The sequence below is a fragment of the Dama dama genome, chromosome 4 (assembly GCF_033118175.1).
Source record: "Dama dama isolate Ldn47 chromosome 4, ASM3311817v1, whole genome shotgun sequence".
NCBI classification, from domain to species: Eukaryota; Metazoa; Chordata; class Mammalia; order Artiodactyla; family Cervidae; genus Dama; species Dama dama.
In genome coordinates this window covers 24,418,073-24,438,655 of record NC_083684.1, presented here as the reverse complement: position 1 = coordinate 24,438,655, position 20,583 = coordinate 24,418,073, and the positions used below count along the sequence as shown (strand labels likewise).

General features: G+C 42.4%; 1 protein-coding gene across 2 annotated transcripts in view; it reads right to left on the bottom strand.

Annotated features, from left to right (window-relative positions):
* HEATR3 (HEAT repeat containing 3) overlaps window positions 1–15,729 on the bottom strand; it is a 35,980-nt gene extending 20,251 nt beyond the window's left edge. Inside the window, exons 1-10 of one of the 2 annotated variants that reach the window (XM_061138460.1) lie at window positions 15,434–15,729; window positions 15,130–15,302; window positions 13,176–13,263; window positions 11,657–11,769; window positions 9,206–9,315; window positions 6,900–7,040; window positions 5,173–5,450; window positions 655–745; window positions 392–549; window positions 36–118 (exon numbers count right to left, since the gene is read on the bottom strand). In XM_061138460.1, the coding sequence (XP_060994443.1) occupies window positions 36–118; window positions 392–549; window positions 655–745; window positions 5,173–5,450; window positions 6,900–7,040; window positions 9,206–9,315; window positions 11,657–11,769; window positions 13,176–13,263; window positions 15,130–15,302; window positions 15,434–15,568 (1,370 nt within the window). In that variant the 5' untranslated portion in view covers window positions 15,569–15,729. Of the gene's footprint in view, window positions 1–35; window positions 119–391; window positions 550–654; window positions 746–5,172; window positions 5,451–6,899; window positions 7,041–9,205; window positions 9,316–11,656; window positions 11,770–13,175; window positions 13,264–14,784; window positions 14,931–15,129; window positions 15,303–15,433 lie in introns of those variants that run through there. The other variant, XM_061138461.1, reaches the window with a different exon arrangement.
* Between the last annotated feature and the right edge of the window lie 4,854 nt (window positions 15,730–20,583).

The window sequence follows — 20,583 nt, the reverse complement described above, 5'->3', positions numbered from 1 at the left end:
ATGACAAATGGTTTTGAAAAGAGAAATGTTCTTACTTTCTAATCAAAGGTTTCCAAGTGGGGTTCCTAGAGCACACGTCAACTGCAATGCTGTTTGGAAAGGCAGTTTTGTCAAAAATCTAAATTTAAGAAAGACAGGAAGGCAAACATTAAAAGGAGAGGTTTTTTTTTTTTTCCTAAACACATGATTCCTTTATAAAAGCCCGACTTCTAAGTGAGATGGTTAGGCTTGATAAATCAGCCCACCTCCAGTGCTGTTCGAGGTTTCATTTCCCAGATCTCACCCATCACCCACACCTGGCGGGGTTAGCACACTTCTTTGTGCACAGAAAGAATGGCTTTCTGAAACCTTCTCGATGCTCTCGAGTGAGCCCAGACTGAAAACAGATTACCTTCTTTGGGAGGAGGTGGTGGGTGAGAGCCGTGTGAACCTCATGGGACAGGCAGAGAGGAGAGAGCAGCTGCCCGCCGCATTCACTGAGGGAACTCTCCATGAACGCGTCGCTTTCATCACTGCTAGAGAGCTCTTCCCATTCGTCGTCCGTGGGATCTGGGAAGAGTGCAGATCACAGAGAACTGGACTGTTTAAGATAATCCTCATGCAAGCGCCCTCCTGGTGCTGGGGAGGATGTCTAAATGTGAGCTGGTCACACACCTTCGCTGCAGCACATGTTCACAATGATTTCCAGAGCAGTCTGCTGAGCTGTCAGCAACGCCATGGCCTCTCTCAGCTCCTTGTCGGTGGGCTGAAAAAAAAAAAAAGGCAAACGACCAACTGTCACTCCAAGGTTTGGAAAACTATTTTCAGGTGACTTTCTTTAGTTAAAGCCCACTAAATGGTATTTGCACTTGGAATGGAGGACCTGGCGGTGGGGGTGGGTAAGCAGAAGAAAAGGCACAAAAGGCTGGAAGGACAAGCAGGCACTATGATCCCGCTTGGCGCTGTGCGGCACACCACTGTTCCCTGGGTTCCCATCTCCGCACGGTTTCTCTAAGTGTTGCTTAGTTAGCTGGAGAGAACAGATAAATATTCAGGAATTCTGAACTGAATTCACCCTGAAACTTGATATACTGTGTTAAGAAGTAGCTCAGCATACAAAGATCAAAACAAGGGTTCGTTACAGATGCCAGGCACTTATACACAACAAACCTGCTTTTAGATGCTTAGATGTCTTCTCGGAAAAGTCTGCACTAACCAGAATTACTAACAGGCCCTTATGTGACCAACAGAGCTTGGCTAAGGAGCAGACGGGTTTAATGCATTCTGGCTTTCTTTGAAGATTGCAATAAAGCATTCCTTTAAGACTGAAGAAAAAGGGGGACTTTTTCTTGAGGAAATAAATAATGTGAACCTAACATCAATTAACAGTCTCAAAATGGGTTGCATAGATTTATATGACCTTAATTCTCAAGTCACCTATGAAAAGTGAAATAGCTATACTGATATTCCAAAATAGTGCACATGCTAAAAAATGATTTATATTTTGTTGTCTGGATGATTCCCAATCTCAAAAGTTTCTATTAATAACTCTTTTCAACGGTTGTGCAATATTCCATTAAAGGAATGTTTTATAATTTATTAAGCATTCCTCTAGTGTGGAATAATTCACATTACTTGGTTATCTTATTTCCTCAGATTTACCGAATCAAAGGTTAAAAACATGTCTACAGATCCAATGACATATTTCTATTCTCCTTTACCAGAATGTTCATACTCAGTTATAATCCTCTAGCAACTTCCTGTGCAATGAATTAACTGTAATTTTGAAACACACTCTTAAAAACAAAAAAGCAGACTGCTAATTTAATAGATAGACTTTAGGAATCCCTATATTTATGTTCCTTTTATTGCAGGCAAGAATGTATCCAAAATTTATTCTTCTGCTGTGCTGTGCTGAGTGGCTCAGTCCTGTCCGACTCTTCGCGACCCCATGGACTGTAGCCCACCTTCCTCTCTCCATGGGGATTCTCCAGGCAAGAATTCTGGAGTGGGTTGCCATGCCCTCCTCCAGGGGATCTTCCCAACCCAGGGATCGAACCCAGAAAATGTATTCCTATCCACTTCATATGTGTATGATGAGAATCTAAATAAGACACACCCTTGCTGGCCTCTCATCCACTTAACATGTATGAAGAAACAACTCTGAAAGAAGTTCCATTTCTTTACCTGACTTTCCTGCTCAGAACAATCCCCTGCTTCTTACTGTTATCAAATTGACATAAAGAACCAAGCTAGAGGAAATGTTATGACAGCTGAGATCTGCTTCAAAGTATTGAGTAGTGAGAGGGAAGAGTGGGTAGGGAAGGAGATGAAAGAAAATAGACCGTGATTTGATAATTGCGAACTGCGGAAGCTGAGTGTTCTACCTCTGCATGTTATGGCAACAACTTGGGTTGGTTCTCTCCTTCCCGGTTTGTGATTACACTTTCTTAAGTTAAATGATGCAATAAAACATTTTGATTCTAAAGGATTCCTGCACAAGCCACTGGGCAGCGTGAGAAGACCTGAGCTGTCTGCCTGTGAATCTGTATTCCTGGCACACGGCAGGCAGCACGATGCTTAGCACTCTACTGGCACCGGAACACTGGCTGCCTGATCAGCATGTTAATCATCCAGTCTGCTCAGCTATGGTGATAGACTTTAAAAAGCAAACTTGTTAGAAGAAAACACTGCATTTTCTAAGCACCAAAATTCTATCTGTAAGTAATACTTGAGAATGTGTATCTCTAAATAACAGTTAAACACTGATACTTTCAAGCAGTGGCACATCATCTTGGTGGACTGGGATCCCAATCCCCACTCACCCATTCCCTGGAGGGTCCCCCAGAAGCAAAGCTGGAGATGGGGCAAACCCGCAGAGGTGGTTCTTCTCCCATCCCCAGCCAGGGACGTCCGATCTCTCAAGAGTCCCTGGACAGCCCAAGTGGAATTCCCACTGCTCCCCTGATGGGATTTTGGGCTGGGGAAACACAGTATACAGATGTGTCCATCAGGATAAAGTGACCTGGTCAGTGAAATGCCAACCCCTACAGAAGAGCCTCCGAGCCCCAATCTGTTATGACGTTCCACATGTGGATCCCAGATCTGTAACTTACCTCCTTGTGGCACCTGAGATGTTGTTGCTGGGGTTCTATCAACACCCTTTGGGATGAAAAGGCTCACAGCTAAGCCTTTGTCGATCTTGTTTACCGACTTTAAATTCTACCCACTCTGAGTCAGATGCACAAGGAGATATGATTTTGAGTTGCCAAGTAACTCAAGGGCAGGATGGCCTTTTCATTTTTGTATTCAACCCAGCACTTAACACAAAGCTCTGCACCTAACAGCCATTCGTGGGGACTGAGAAAACAGCTCTTAACTACATTTGAGTGCTTTAGAACGTCACCAATTCAGCTTTACAAGACCTCGTGAATGTAAGAAGGCAGTACACTGATGAGTTTATGCCCATTAAGAATTCTTTAGGGACTTCCTTGGCGTTCCAGCGGTTAGGACTCTGGGCTTCTAATGCTTCTAATTAATGCTTCTAGTAGGACTCTGTGCTTCTAATGGGTTCAATCTGTGGTTGGGAATTAAGATCCCACAGCCCATGTTGCTGCTGCTGTTGTTCAGTCACTAGGTCATGTCTGACTCTTGCAACCCACGGACTTGTAGCCCGCTAGGCTACTCTGTCCATCGGATTCTCCAGGCAAGAGTACTGCAGTGGTTGCCATTTCCTTCTCCAGGGGATCTCTCTCACCCATGAATCGAACCCAGGTCTCCTGCATTGCAGGTGGACTCTTCACCAACTGAGCTATGAGGGAATTCCACGTGCCATGTGGTGTGGCCAAAAAATAAATAACATTTTTTTTTTTTAAAAAGAATTCTTTAAAAATAAATCTATCCAAACTCGAAGACACTGACTTAAGACACGTCTCAGATTCAGTTTCTCATACACAAATCAGGACAGGCCACACTGAGATGGCAGAGAGGGTGAGAGGACATCACTAGGGTTCTTCCAGTTCAAGCATCACCATCTTTCCCTAGAAAGACTTCGGCAGCCTCCTGACTGGTTCTCCCGCCTCCAAGCCCCTCAAACAACACTAACCTGCTTTCACCACGCTGTTTCTTGCCCCATCCTTTCGGACGGCTCAGGTGTTCCGTCCGCCAAGCCTCTTCTGAGAGACTCTTCCTTTCTGCTCCCGTCAGGGCTGAGTCAGGTGTGGCTGCTCACTCAGAAGCCAGGGCACAGCCCTACCACTGCTCTGAGCACAGACACTGTAATAAGTTAAAATTACGTGCCTATCCTTACAAGATGGAAAAGGTCCCTGAAGACAGGAAATATGACTTAATCATCTTTCTACCAGCAGCCTCTGGCACACAGCGTAAGCATGGAAAATGCACAGCTGGATGAATAAAGCCCAGCTCGCCATCCTCCCTCTCTTTCTGATGACCTGCTCTCCTCCTTGGGAAAAATGTTTTCCCAAAGAACAGCTCCATCTCTGCTGACGGGCTCAGCTGAAAAGCTTCCTGCACTGGAGACTGGTCACCCGCACTCCATCATACCAAGCACAAGTAAGCCACAATTATCCAGGCTGCAAACCTAAAAGCCATCATTAATTCTCACGGTCACCCCACCTCCTCTGCTCAACAGTAGTGGGTAAATATAAGTTTGGCTTGCTACTCTGGCTTAGGAAGGCTAAACGCTAAAGTAGAAGAGACGAGCATGCAAGGGACTATCTGAGCAAAGTAAAAATCCTTTAGCTTGAAGACAGTCTGGGAGAGAGTAGGAAACTTAAGTGGGAGATACAAATGTTAGGAAGAGGACCACAAATTTTTTTTCTTGACCACACCATGCCGCATGAAGTATCCTAGTTCACCGACCAGGGATCGAACCCATGTCCTCTGCCTTGGGAGCTCAGACTCTTCATCACATGACTATGTTTCTGAAGTATTGCAAAAGTACTGGTCTACCCATCTTTCAACTTCTCTACTATATAAGTGTTTCATTTCAGATTTTTTTTCTCCTTTGGGAGATTTCTGATGTTTTAATGAGAATTAATGGGAAAACATGGCTGTTTTTACTGAAATTCACTTCATAATTAATTGCTACAACATTTTCCTATGAAGCTTAGGATATCTATTGAAAGAAAATAGCTGTATTAATCTATGTTTGAAAGCACCAATCTCACTTACTGGAAGTAAATCTGAAATGAAAGTTTTCCTTCTGACTTTCCTTCTATGAGGAATTTCTTCCATTTCATCATCTTCCATCAGATCATCACCATTAGCATTCTGTAACGTGTCCTCAGTCTCTGCAGCAGTTTTTATCCTTTTAGTTTCAGCCTCTTTCATTTGAATAACCGTTTCGCCAGCATCCATTTCCAGAACTTCAGATAAGATCTTTAGTATGGCATTTATGACTTCTGCCTGACTCTTGGACGGAATAATGTCCTTTAGATTCCAAATTGTGCCTGTGGAAAAAAATGAGCATGAGGACAAAGAAATCGACTGTGAAATCTTTTATTAAATACAGTGTCTACCATATTGGTTCTATAAGCTCAGGCGTAATTTCAAGAAATCTCAGTCCTGCTGCCTTTGTTGAGTTCTTATTAAATGTCAAAAACCTCTGCCCAGAGGCAGCTCCCTTTACTGCAGCGGTCCTTCATCATCGTCTCCTGTTCCTGGCATACAATGCCTTGCCCTGACAGATCAGAGAGCCAAGAGACCGAGAGGACACCAATCGAGTTTCTTTTACAGTGACAAATTAAGTTGCCTCGGCTTTCTTTCATCTTAACCTGAGATGTTCTAGTGAGCAGTTTCTTACAGCCCAAGAGCGGAAAGGAATGCATCACAAGATCTCACGGACAAACCAGGGAGCAGGTTCTTGGCGTTTCACTTGTGAAGCCAGAACAATACCTACTGCTAAGTACACTAATTTTTAAAAATGTGACAAAATAAAAATAGTTCTGGGGTATATTCTGCTACATTAAAAAAGAACTGAAAGGAGTCAGACAGATCATTGCAGACCCATATTAGCAGCATTATTCAGTAACCAAAGAGTGGAAGCAACCCAAATGTCTACCCACGGATGGACGAACACATACGGGGAACTGTTTAATGTGTAGAGTGTTTCAGTTTTGCAAGATGGTTACACAACAATGTGGATATACTTAACACAACTGTACACTTGAAGATGCTTAAGAAATATCATAAAGCAATTATCCTCCAATTAAAAAAAAAAAAAAAATGGTTAAGAAGCAGGGGAGCTCTCTGCCGGTCTAGCAGCTAGGATTCGGCACTTTCACTGAGGAGGCCAGGTTCAATCCCTGGTTGGGAAAGTAAAGATCCTGCAAGCAGAGCAGTGCAGCCAAAAAAAGAAAAACTTTAAAAATGGTTAAGATGGTAAATTTTATTTTGTGGGTATTTTATCAGTTTAGGAAAAAAACAAAACATCTCTCAGGATGAATTATCCTTGAAGACCAAACAAAGGGCGAGAGGAAGATACACAGTAAGTTACCTAATACTTGCATGTCATCAGATTATTTCTGTATTTAGAAATTCTGGGGAGAAGCATTGGGGGTGAAGATCTTATAGGAAAATGAGTGGTCATGTCTTAGATGCCTGCGGTCAACTTCTGAACTCACTGCTTCATAAATAAGAGGGGGTCCTGACAGCACTATTTCTTTATCAGACAACAGGAGTTTGTTAAATTGAAAACACATCTAATCTTATAAGGCTTTGAAACTATGCAGAATCGCTTGAATTAAAGGTTTCCATTTAAATATCAAAAATTTCAGAACAGACATAAGCACAGAAGGTCCCGATGTGGTGAAATGGGGGACTGATTGAATTTTGGTCTCTCCATTTCTGCCTGCTACAAGTTACTAAAATGCATACTATCGCATGTGGTTAACTTTTACCTGCCACCAATGTCTTCAATAGAAAATACTCCATGGAATTGACAGGAGAAAGCATTGCTGATTCCAGCACATGCAGTGCTGGGGTACTGAAAGATTTCAGTAGCTCTGGGTTATCTTCGGTCACTGTCTGCAAACAATATGCTATAAAGACAAAAATCAAATATTCAGAAACACGTGAACTCTGCTAGGATAATTTAAACCAAAATGACTCATCAAAAAAATTTGCATCTTTACAACTTCTCTGGACACATTTTGTAGGAGATTCACCCTTTTCCTCAAACATAGTTCATGCAAAAGAGGCTTCCCAAATTATCTGAGCTATAAAAGACTTTTCTTTTTTCTTAATTTATAATCCTTTACAGAACTATACTTTTATAAATTAAAAGGCTCTCAATTGCCATGACAATGTGGAATTACTATAAACATTTATAAAGATTTAGCCTCAATTTCTGTACTCGTCGCAGACCAGTAGCAAACAGCCTGTAGGCTGAACACCAGTGCATGGACAACTGTTGTCTACGACAAGTCCTAGGTTTGGGGACATTTTAAAAAATTTAGCATCATCTTAAAAGTTAATTTATGATATAGCACATTTAAGAAAAAAGGTATTTTATATAAAAATATGAGTAAATTAAGAGATGGGTAACGTATTAATAGACATGTGATTCATTTAGCACTTAACTCCTCTCGCAAGTAAAACAAGATCATGGATTATAACTTATAAATTAGAAATAATTAACTGAAAGTATAAAACAACAGGGATTGCATGAAAAGCTTGACAGAAGAGACCTCTGAAGCACAAGTGAGGAAGCCCAAATTTATTTTCTTTGAGATACTGCATTCCATAAAATCCATTTCTTTCCAGGTCTAAAAATTCCAAAGCAGATAATTTCCATCCAAATCAGTAGTCAAAAGACATGTTATTGCTGTGCTCTAGTCAGCATTCCAAAATACATTTATATACAAATCCATATGTATGCATATATGTACATATACATATATCCAAGTGTAATTTTTCTTCATTAAGAGACTAATTAAATTCAGTTTAACAAAAAGCCAAGGTAAGTTGTGATTGCTAAGACAGCATGAGCTCAAAGAAAGCTATATTAATACATAGTATGGAATTTCAGAATTTCACTTTACTATATATAAGCTTTGCTTGATTTTCAAAACAGAAGCAATCTGACACTTGCCTTAAAAAAGTTATAAACCTAGCTAAGTGCCAAAGAAAATACTGCTATACATTGTAAAATTACTTTATTCTGATCCCCTTTTTTAAAAGTTCTTTTAAAAAGTTCTTTAGGAAAAAAATGAAATAACCAAATCTATAAAATGTAAGGTCCAAAAACAGAAGTGAAGTTTTTCTTTTCAAAGCTATGAACTTTCCTGAAATTCTCTTACTGTAATAAAGACTGTCCTCTGAGACTAAAAGTCACCTGCCAACTTTCTACTTCAAGTGTTTTTAAAATCCACATTTACTCGCAAGTCTCCCCTCTGCCAAAGATTCCATTCTGAGAAACTGATTTAAAAATTTTTCCCAGTAGTATTTATTCCACTATTATTTTTTCCTTTTCTGTTCTATTTCCACTAGAGCCAAGAGAAACATAGGCAAGGGGAACACACTTCACTAAGGGGAATAAACTTGTCCTTGCCAGGAGAAACGTGTAGTTAAATAAAAGGACAGATGCCTATCGTTATGAAGAGTTGGATAAGAAACACTTCTTCTCCATTACTTCTCCACTTGCCCCCAGCATTCTGCTGAGACAGAACCCACCTGCAGGTTTCTGTCTACTTTCCCTGCTGAATGAGGGCCCCCAGTGGCTTGTAACCCCATGGACAGAAAGTGACGGGGCCAAGGCTGCTAACGCTGCCAGACTCTGCTTTCCCTGTCTGGAAGGGAAGCAGGCCCACATGAAATTCCAATCACTTATCTTCCTCTCTCAAAAAAAGCAGAGGTTATCGTCTACATTCCAATTAACTTTGGCTCAAAGGCCTGGCAGTTCTGGGTTACTGTTTCTCCGTAAATGGGAGATGAAAACTTTCAAGAATTAATAAAAACTTCTAAGAATGTTCAGACATTAGAAACCACATATGCTCACATAATCACTTTCCTCCCTCTTAAGAGCCAAGAGCAGGAAAACTGCATGAGTAAGTAAAGAATTAATCACACATTTTAAAAGATTCAGAATAGAACTCAGCTATGCATTTACATACAATGAGAAAAAAAAAATCACTCCCATAGAGTAAATAAGTTATGTCTGAATAAAAAATTTTGAATAAGGGCACACATACTTTTCTTCACTTACCTACTGAAATAGCCAGGTCAACATTGGTGGAAAACCTACTTAAATACTTTAATACAATCTCCAAACACCCTTCTTTGTTGAATATAGATACTGCTCTACTACTGCATTCACTAAATTGAAGGGGGAAAAAAAAGTTTTACTATTCACATTTTAACATTAAGAAATCAACCACAGAAATTCATGAAAAAATAATTAGGCTTTATAAAAGAACCAGAATTGTAGTCAAACCCCCACCATTTTTACAGATGAAGAAATCAATGCTCATTCATAGTCACTGTGCATGAACACAGCCAGCTATCTGAATTTTTATTCCCATCACAGTACAATATATTAGCCAATCTCTTTACCTACATGCCAGCTTCCTTACAGGAGGTTAAGATCTTAGAAATCATTTGCTTCAATTCCTCTTTTTGTGGATAAGGAAACCGAGACCCCCAAAGGTAAAGTGATCTGTCCAATGATCATACATTTTGTTAGTGGTGAGTCCCTGGATCCAGTCTACCGGTCTTTCCACTATATCACAGTAATAATAAATTAAAGTAAGGATTAAAGGCCTCTATTTTTATCATATAAAAAGCACAAGTTTAAAAGAAAGTAAAGCTAAGTTTTAATTATGCCATCTAGACTGCTATAATGATAACATTCTGCAATCCTCAACAGAGAAACTGTTACAAAAAAATATTTTTGAAATTACAATATTTTCTAATACAAGAATCAGAATTAATGTAATCAATGTTATTAATTGACATATATGCTAATTATAGGGTAAACAGTTACTGATTAATTGACATATATGCTAATTATAGGGTAAACAGTTACTAAAATTATAACAATTTTATTCATGGTTCCAGAGAAGCATATTTCTCTAGACATACCACATACACACATGACATATTAATCACTAACAGAGCTGACTAAATGATTAAATCCAATCCTGTTGTCTAAAGATAAACTATTTTCTGTCTGCGTATCCATCTATCCATCCATCCATCTAGTTACTGCAACACTGCTATGAACCTCCCCTCAAGAAGCCCACAGTAAGCTCAGGTATAGTCAGGAAAATAAAGCATACATAGTCAGGAAAATAAAGCATATATATGTTAAGATAATAAAACATATACATGTGGAAACATAATGTAAACATAAACTATGCAATGAAATTGTTAAGAGCTATGATAACCAGAAATGATATAGATAGGGCTCACAGGCACTCAGGAAAGAAAGATTACTGTGGACCACTTTTTCAGGCACTTTTCAAAGAAAATTTGTTTTAAATTTCCAAGTTCAAAAATTAAAAAAAAAATAAATAAATTTGAAAATTCAACAATTTATGTAAGTTAAAGTTATTAGAAAAACAGCACCCACTAGCTTGCTTGAATGCCATTTCCTCAAATCTGACCTCTCCTGTTTTCCTGGTGGAATATGTGTCCACTAGTTCAAAATGAAATCACAGGGAATTCCCCGGTGGTCCGGTGGTTAGGACTCTGTGCTTCCACTGCCGGGGGCCCAGGTTTGACCCCTGGTCAGGGAATTAAGATCCCTCAAGCCGAGTGGTGCAGCCAAAAAAAGAAAGAAAGAAACCATAGGCGAGTTTGACTGCTTGTAGATAGTCAAGCAGTGTAGGTAGCTTTCCAGGATCCAACTTAACCTTGTATTCTGAGAGATACCTCTAAGAGGTCAGAAATAACCATGGCTATTGATGGAAAATAAGAACTATGACAGACTCCTGCTAGAAATGTGGTCCAATAAAATGGGGCAGAAAAAAAAATCCAGGCTGTGTTTCTAGCCATCTCCATTCCTAAAAGCAAGCTCCCATCTCCAAGCCCGCTTCCACTGCTACAATGATGGAATGGAGCATGGCCTCCTTTCTACTGGGGTCAAAGGAGCTCTTCTCAGACATCTACTTCCCTGTCAAATGGCACTCACCAAGGTCTGTGGTCCCTGTCTCAATCCAGATCAAAGTATCTATTGCACTGGAGCTTGGCCAGCTTTAAGACAACTGCTGCTTAAGGTACACAGGCAGTGTGGGAGGAAGGGGTGCAGGGGACACTAATGACCACAGTTTCTCTTATTTCTGTCAGTAGTAATAACTGGATAGAATAGTTGTAAAGCAAGAAAAGATGCAGTGGGACTTCCCTGGCAGTCCAGCGGTTAAGACTCCAAGAAGCACTGGCATAGGTTCAATCCCTGGTTAGGGAACTAGGATTCTGCATTCCACCCAGAAAGGCAAAAAATAAAAATAAAAAAAGATACAGTGATGCTATGGGGACAAGAGCTTGCTAAGGACAGTTGATCTTAGGTCACTTGACGAGATCTCCTACCAGGCATTAACAGATGCATTAACAGATTTACAGGCCTACCAAGGAGAACAAAGATTCCTCTGCATTTAACAGAGAGAGTAGAAGCCTGAGTAGTGTTGAAGCAGGAAGCTGCATCTGGAAAGCATCTTACCATATATTCCACAGCACGTTTATGGCCTCGTTGGCTATGTTTTCAATAGAATTTCTGTTCTGATCTTTTTTTTTCTGAGGAGACATCTCATTTGAATCCAGTCCAGTACTACACTGTAACCAAATACCATGATTAGCACCTTTGTTCAAAAGAATAAAAGAACAAATGCAAAAGGCAGTGAAGAATCACAAAAACGAAACATCAAAAATGACAGTTAACACCAGCCCATCAAATTCTCACAAGTCACTGTACAAGCTGGATATAAAGCATTTCACATCTTAAGTGAAAATGTAAAATCAATACAAAATATTTTATCTAATGTGGTAAAGATAATATATAAGGCAAAGAAAAGTAACACATAATAAGAGCTAACATCTATATGGCATCTTCTATGTGCAAGGCACTATTCTAAGCATTTTGTGTCTATTAAGTCATTTAATTGTCACCACAAACCTATGACATAGATGAACTATTATCCCCAATCTCCTGCTACAAATGGGAAACTGAGGTACAGAAAGCCTGCTAAAGGTGTAGCTTAGTATCTAGTGAAGCAGGATTCAGATCCAGGAATCCTGGCTCCAAAGTGGGTATTCTGAACCCCTCTGCAGTTCTGCCCCCTCCTACAATCCACCGCATCCTCTCAACTAGGCTTCTCAAACTTGGCACTACTGACATTTTGAAGGGGATGATTCTTTGTTGTGGTGCACGTGGCACACTTTGCTGTCATGCCCAGGGTGGGATGCTTGGCAGCATCCTTGGCCTCTATGCACTAAAGATGCCCATAGCAACCCCTTCCCCAAAGCTGTGACAATCAAAAATAACTCCAGACATTGCCAGATGTCCCCTGAGGAGTACATCACCCCTACGAGAATTACTGTTCTAAAGAGACAAGACGTCTTGTCCCTTTGATGATGACGTCTCTTATCAAACCTGGATATTCTTTCTATGGCCTCAAGTGAAAATTACCCATCAATACAGAACAGTGGACCAGAGGCATGACAGGGGGAGAACTCCTTAATCCCTGAACTGCATCTTGCAATAAAGGTGGCACATTAGAAAATTTGATAACTTAATCTAGTCTTCTCAGCAAATTCTTAATGCCTGTGCTTGAGTGTCCTCATCTGTAAAACAGGAATAACAAAGAATACCTGCCAAATAGGACTGCTTTGAGGATTGGGTAAAATAACACACAAGACACATAATTAAGCATCCAATAAATACAAATTATTTTCATCCAATGAAGTTTCAAGCCTAAGGAGGCAGTCTATACTTTTAGGAAGGTCTTTTCCAACAAGCAGATAAATAAAAGTAGCAGGGACAAACTAGAGACTAGTGTCAACGATGAGAGATCAGTGTTTCCAGGAAAAGAAACACAATTCCTATAGAATGTTCTGAGGGAAGACAAAATGACACCAAAGTACTTAGAAACAAGACAACCGCCCCCCCCCCCCCAAAAAAAAGACAAAACCCCAAACTGTTCGAGTGCATGCACTAACAGAGACTTGGGGAAGTGGCGTACCTCTTTCAGCAGTGCAACCAGTGGAGTCATGATATCCTTGGTCACCATGTCATCACAAACTTCGAAACCACCACAAGCGCTGAGATTTCTACATAAGAAGTTTAAAACACACCAGTTTCAGATCACATGTCATAAAATGTACTAAGCACTCAAGTTTATTTCTATGTCTACCCATACTTAACATTTCCCGTTTGAAATTGCTTTACAATTTCTGTAAGACGCTGCAGAACCAATCCACAGAACTCCATCTGTTCTGATCCTTGATCTACATGAAGTAAACAGATGACTTTGTCTTATAACAATGTAATTCTCAGGACTGAGGCAGTACCCAGGGAGAGGGAAGACTTTTCCTATTTAATGTAAATCAATTCCTGCCTGATCATTTTTTATTTTTTTGGCCATGACGTGCTACTTATGGAATCTTAGCTCCCTGACTAGGGATTGAACCTGCTCCCTCAGCAGTGAGAGCTCGGAGTCTTAACCACTGGACTGCTAGGGAATTCCCCTGCTGATTGTGTAGGAAGGGACCTTTTCCTGGAATCAGAAGGGACCTTTTCCTGGAATCAGGACTTCAAGGATAGGCAGGGTGAGGCTGCTGAGAATGACCTTCCCTAAAACAACCCTAACTACATTTAATTTTGATTATGAAGACACTGCTCACCCTCTGAGTGCACAGCACTGTGCTAGGCACTCAGGCTATGAAGAGAAACGAGAAATCAGAAGATGCCTCACCATCTTCCAGGAGCTCCCAGTGTGTGTGTTGTTTTCGCCATCAACTGGTTAATTCCCCCTCATCCCCCAGATCTCACCTCAAACATCCTGCCCTTAGTCTTCTTCCCGGAACCCCTTCTCATAGCATCTTTTGTAAATATCATTGGTTGTAATTACACACTTATGTGATTATTTGCATAATGCTTGCCTCCCTCAGTACTCTAAGATCCATTAAGGACTGAAATTATGTGTCTTGTTCACTCCCACTAGCCCACTGCCTGGCACTGCAGGCTCTCAATATAAACCTGCTACATTAATGAATGAAACAGAATAAATACAGAGCTATGAGAACTACAAACATTAACTTTACTCTGGCCCCCTCTACAGTCCATTCTCATTGCAGCTACCAGCCCTTTTGAAAGGTAAATTAGACCAGTCACTCTAGCTTAGAATAGGTCCTTCAGCTCTGCACCACTGAGTCCTTATCTGTCTCTCCAGCCTCAGTCCTTATAATGTGCACCCTCTACTCTACTCAGCCACATGACCTTCCCTTTCTTTAACCGTGCCAAGCCCTCTGCTGTTGCTACTCCGTCAGGAATGCTCTTCCCCTTGTGGGTCCACCTCTGGCTCTAGGCTACCTCAGCTCTTAGTTCACAAATGTTATCTAGAGATTATCCAATTTCAAATAACTCCCCACCTCCGGCTATTATCTTCTTGGTTTCTCCATAGCACCTCTTAAAACCTAATATTACGTTTCATCTGGTTACTAGTTCCCTGTCTCTGCATCAACATGGTTCTGTGAAGGCACAGATCTTGGCTGTCTTGCTCAGTGTTCTGCCTTCTCAAAATCCCTAGCGTCTAGAAAATCTGGCACATACAATGGAAGAGTTCACCGAACCTCAGGACTCTATGAAGTCTCCTTGGGGAGGGTACAACGTGCGCTAATAAGCCTTGAGCAGAGGACGCTTGGCAGATGGCTACTGCAGTTGAAGCAGTCAGGCGGGCAGATGGAATACGTGTGGTCCGGGGCTCATGAGGTCCTCCGGAATCCGAAGCCTGAGTTCAGATCCCTCCTCTGCAAACAGGAGAGCATAGCCGGTTCTTGGCCCTCCCCAGCTGTGCCGCAGACAAGAGCACTGGGGATGCAACCCGTGAGCGACGGTGCCAGGCGCACAGGAGGCGCGGGCTGGAGGCCGATGCCCGGATCCGAGAGCACCAGCCCGGACCCCCCTTCCCCGCTCACCTCAGTGCGCCGGCCGCTGTTTCCCTCACCGCCAGGCTAGGATCGAGCAGCAGCGGCCCGAGGCGGCGCACGGCGTCTCGGCGCGCCAGGCCCGGGAGCACCGGCCGCTGCTGCACCAGCCGGGCCAGCCCCGCGCAGGCGCACTCGCGGACCTCGGCGCTCGGGTGCTGAAGCTGCAGGACAGAGCAAGTGGTCAGGGGACGGCAGAGCGCACGCGCAGGGGCGCGCGGCACGGCTGGGGGCCACGGCGCGCCGCCTGCTCCCGCACCCCTCCCCGCGCGGCCCCGGCGAGCCCTCGCCTCACTTTTTCCAGCAGCTCCGCCGCTGGCCCGTCGTCCTCCTCTGGCTCCGTCCCATTCGCCGCCGCCGCCTCGGCCTGACAGTCGCCCGTAGGCGAGAACTGAGGTCGCTTGAAGCGCTTCGTCCGGCTCTTGCCCATGGCGAAGTGCGCTGTGGTGGGGGTGGGGGGCGGGAAGACCGAGAGAGGAGGGCAACAGCAAGACGGTGCAGGCGGGCAGGAGGGTCTTAACCTAGGGATTTACGTGCCACTGCTCAGCTGGGCTGGGTGACGGCCCGCGCCCACATGGAGAAGCACTGCGCGTGCGCCTGGAGAGTCGGCGGCGGGGGCGGGGGCAGGCGCGGGGACCGCGCAGGCGTAGAGGGGACGGTGGGCGGGGCCAGGCCTTGCGGAAAGGCAAGTCCTGGGGACCTGCTCGGAAGAGGAAAGGCTGGGTTTGAACGATGGTACTGTCTCCGCCTCCCCTCAGCTAGTGACGTCTATCAAGATACTGAATCTGCCAAACCTTTACCTATTTCCATAATAATCGAGAGCGATTAAGGATACCTAACTTGCCTAACCTTAAGTGTGAGGCTTAAAAAAAATACTATGTAAAGCCCCTAACTCCAAAGCTGGTATGTGTATTATAGTAGGTGCTCAAAAAATATTATCCTATCCTATCCTATCCTATCCTATCCTATCCTTTGTGCTCATTCCTGTCCGACTGTTTGCGACCCCATGGACGTGGAATTTAACAGGCAAGAATACTGGAGTGGGTTGCCATTTCCTTCTCCAGAGGATCTTCCCCGACCCAGGGATCAAGCGCGCGTGTCTGGCATCTCCTGCATTGGCAGGCGGTTTCTTTACCACTAGTGCCCCAAAATATTAACCATGATTTTATACTGTGCCTAGCCCAGGTCCTGTCCTAGACAAGGTCCATATATTATAAGATGGACTCCCTAAGAAGTTGCTTAACCTTCCTGCCTCAGTTTCCTCATCAGTGAAATATGGATACCAATAATATATACACAATGGAGTTGTTATGAGAAAAACTGTTCTAATGTTTGTAAAATACTAAGAAACTGGCACAAAATAAGCATGATATAAATGTTTGGTTGAGACTTAAGTTTACTTAACAGAAGGATTCTTTCACAAATATTTACTGAGTACCAGGTGCAGTGTGGGGCATTGAGATAAAGCAATAACCAAGACAGATATGGACCCTACCCTTGTCCTTATGGAGTTGACAGTTTAGTGAGAGGTGTGTTAAATAATATATAATTATATGAATAACTATTTAATTACAATTATGGTAAGTAGTAAGAAAGGAGGAACATATAGGAGAATCTTATGTACTCTTTATAATTATGTGTATATATTGAGCACCCAATAGATACATAGCTTGCAGGTCAACAATGTATGGGAGAAAAGTTCCACTCCATGCAACCCTGCCCTCAAAGAGTTGACTTTCTAGTAAGGGAAATGATTAATTACTTTAGCATATTTTGGAAAATAATCACGGAGGTGTAACTGAAGTTGTACAGAAGCTCATGCCTATCAAAGACCAGCTTTAGGTACAAGGAAAAGTTGAAACCCCACACATACATTGGTAACCTTAACTTCCTAGATCTCTCTTATCTGGTTACTGATCTGTGCACCTCCCTAGTCCAGGCTATTGTCTGCTATTGTCTTGACCACATGGCCTTCTGGTCTTGCTTTTCCCACTCTGCCCATCTATAGAGCAGCTGAAGTGATTTTTTTTTTTTTTCCAAACTGAATATCCTTCCAACTTTCTCATATGCACTCCTTCGCTTGAAACCTTTCAGTGGCTTCACTTTCTCTTAGGACATGGATCAAAACCTTGGCCGGCTGCAGTGTCTCATTCCAGCCTCCAGCTTCATCTCATGTCACCTCTTGCATCCAGCCCTTTAGCCACCCTCCAAAGGGCCAACTTCTCTCCTGCCTTAGGATTTTGGACAAGCCCCAGACCTGACTCGTGTCCTGGTGAATGCAAGAGTCACTTCTTCATAGGTGCCTCCTCTGATTTTGAAGTCTGAGATGGATCTCTCTTAAGATGACATATATCTTGTCCCTTTGCTTCAAAGCACAGTTCAAAATTACAACTATACACAAGTAAATTTAAGTTATAAGTATGCCCACGCTCTGCCCAACTACACGCTAAACCTTGTGAGGATAAGACTGCCTGTTTTAACACATCACTGTCTTCTCAACACTGGCCAAAACCTGGTACAAAATAAGCATGCCATTTTTTAAATGAATAGAGACCACGTAATCAAGAAAGAGTAGGGCAAGCAATCGAGACAGAAAAGGGAGAGACAGATTCTTGCTATTTCTCGCACTGTAGGGATTAGCAAAAAAAAAAAGTTCAAAACCTTAAACCCAGGGAGAACTTTGGGATCTATTTAATTACTATTTCCTGTGAGAAATTAACATTTGTGCTAAAAAATGAATAATGAACTATTTAATGAGAGTTGGACCATAAAGAAGGCTGAACGCTGAAGAATTGATGCCTTTGAATTGTGGTGCTGGAGAAGACTCTTGAGAGTCCTTGGACTGCAAGGAGATCAAACCAGTCAATCCTGAAGGAAATAAACTCTGAATATTCATTGGAAGGACTGATGCCAAAGCTCCAATCCTTTGACCACCTGGTGCAAAGAGGTAACTTGTTGGACAAGACCGTGGTGCTGGGAAAGATTGAAGGCAGGAGGAAAAGGGGGCAACAGAGGATGAGATGGTTAGACAGCATTGCCTTCTCAATGGACATGAATTTGAGCAAATTCTGGGAGACAGTGAAGGACAAAGCCTGGCATGCTGCAATCCATGGGGTCGGAAAGAGTCAGATATGACTTAGTGACTGAACAACAACAAAAAACTATTGTATGAACTTAGGAGCCCTTCCAGAACCCACATCATCTTAGAGGCAGTGCAACCTTTAACCTGTCTGATAATCCTTAAAGTGAAAGTGAAATTTCCTCAGTCATGTCTCACTCTTTGTGACCCCATAGACTATACAGTCCATGGAATTCTCAAAGCCAGAATACTGGAGTGGAAAGCCTTTCCCTTCCCCGGGGATCCTCCCAACCCAGGGATCGAACCCAGGTTTCCCGCATTACGGGCAGATTCTTTACCAGCTGAGCCATAAGAGAAGCCCAAGAATACTGGAGTGAGTAGCCTATCCCTTATCCAGTGGATCTTCCTGATCCAAGAATCGAACTAGGGTCTCCTGCATTGCAGGCAGATTGTTTACCAACTGAGTTATCAGGGAAGCCCTATCCTTAACCAGTTGTTAAAAAAGAAAAAAATCCAGCCAAGCAATAATTGACATGATCAATGTCAATGATCCAGTCAACCATTCATATTCCTACAAATTATCTTTGTCAAGAGGGAATTTTTGAATTCGATTGCGTAGGATCCTCCTCCCTTTTAAGACAATAAAAATGCTTGTAATCAATTATCTGCAGACGGATTTTGTTTCAAATAGGAAGGACCTGTTTTCTCAGACTCCTGTCTCTCACCTTTCACACTGTTGAAGGACAGGGAAGTCTGGTGTGCTGCAGTCCATGAGGTTGCAAAGAGTTGGACACAACTTAGTGACTCAACAACAACACAACAACATTTTGGCAATTATAAATAATGCTGCTATTGGGGTGCATGGGTCTTTTTAAATTAATGCACTATATGTCTATATCAGTTCAGTTCAGTTCAGTCGCTCAGTCATGTCCGACTCTTTGTGACCCCATGAATCGCAGCACGCCAGGCCTCCCTGTCCATCACAAACTCCCGGAGTTTACCCAAACTCATGTCCATTGAGTCGGTGATGCCATCCAGCCATCACATCCTCTGTCGTTCCCTTCTCCTCCTGCCCCCAATCCCTCCCAGCATCAGGGTCTTTTCCAATGAGTCAGCTCTTCGCATCAGGTGGCCAAAGTGTTGGAGTTTCAGCTTCAGCATCAGTCCTTCCAATGAACACCCAGGACTGATCTCCTTTAGGATGGACTGGTTGGATCTTCTTGCAGTCCAAGGGACTCTCAAGAGTCTTCTCCAACACTACAGTTCAAAAGCATCAATTCTTCAGCACTCAGCTTTCTTCACAGTCCAACTCTCACATCCATACATGACTACTGGAAAAACCATAGCCTTGACCAGACGGACCTTTGTTGGCAAAGTAATGTCTCTGCTTTTTAATATGCTGTCTGGGTTAGTCATAACTTTCCTTCCAGGGAGTAAGTGTCTTTTAATTTCATGGCTGCAATCACCATCTGCAGTGATTTTGGAGCCCCCCAAAATAAAGTCTGCCCCTGTTTCCACTGTTTTTCCATCTATTTTACATGAAGTGATGGGACCAGATGCCATGATCTTAGTTATCTGAATCTTGAGCTTTAAGCCAACTTTTTCACTCTCCTCTTTCACTTTCATCAAGAGGCTCTTTAGTTCTTCTTCACTTTCTGCCATAAGGGTGGTGTCATCTGCATATCTGAGGTTATTGATATTTCTCCCAGCAATCTTGATTCCAGCTTGTGCTTCTTCCAGCCCAGCATTTCTCATGATGTACTCTGCATGTAAGTTAAATAAGCAGGGTGACAATATACAGCCTTGACGTACTTCTTTTTGTATTTGGAACCAGTCTGTTCTTCCATGTCCAGTTCTAACTGTTACTTCCTGACCTGCATATAGGCTTCTCAAGAGGCAGGTCAGGTGGTCTGGTATTCCCATCTCTTGAAGAATTTTCCAGTTTATTGTGATCCACACAGTCAAAGGCTTTGGCATAGTCAATAAAGCAGTAATAGATGTTTTTCTGGAACTCTCTTGCTTTTTCGATGATCCAGCGGATGTTGGCGATTTGATCTCTGGTTCCTCTGCCTTTTCTAAAACCAGCTTGTACATCTGGAAGTTCACAGTTCACGTATTGCTGAAGCCTGGCTTGGAGAATTTTCAGCATTACTTTACTAGCGTATATATATATGTATATATATATACATATATATATATATATACATACACACACACATATATATACACACACATATACATATGTATGAGTGCATACCCATATACATATATGTACACATATGTATGTGTGTGTGTATCTATGTATACACACCCAGGGGTGGAATTGCTGGGTCTATTTTTAGTTTTTTGAGAGATCTCCATACTGT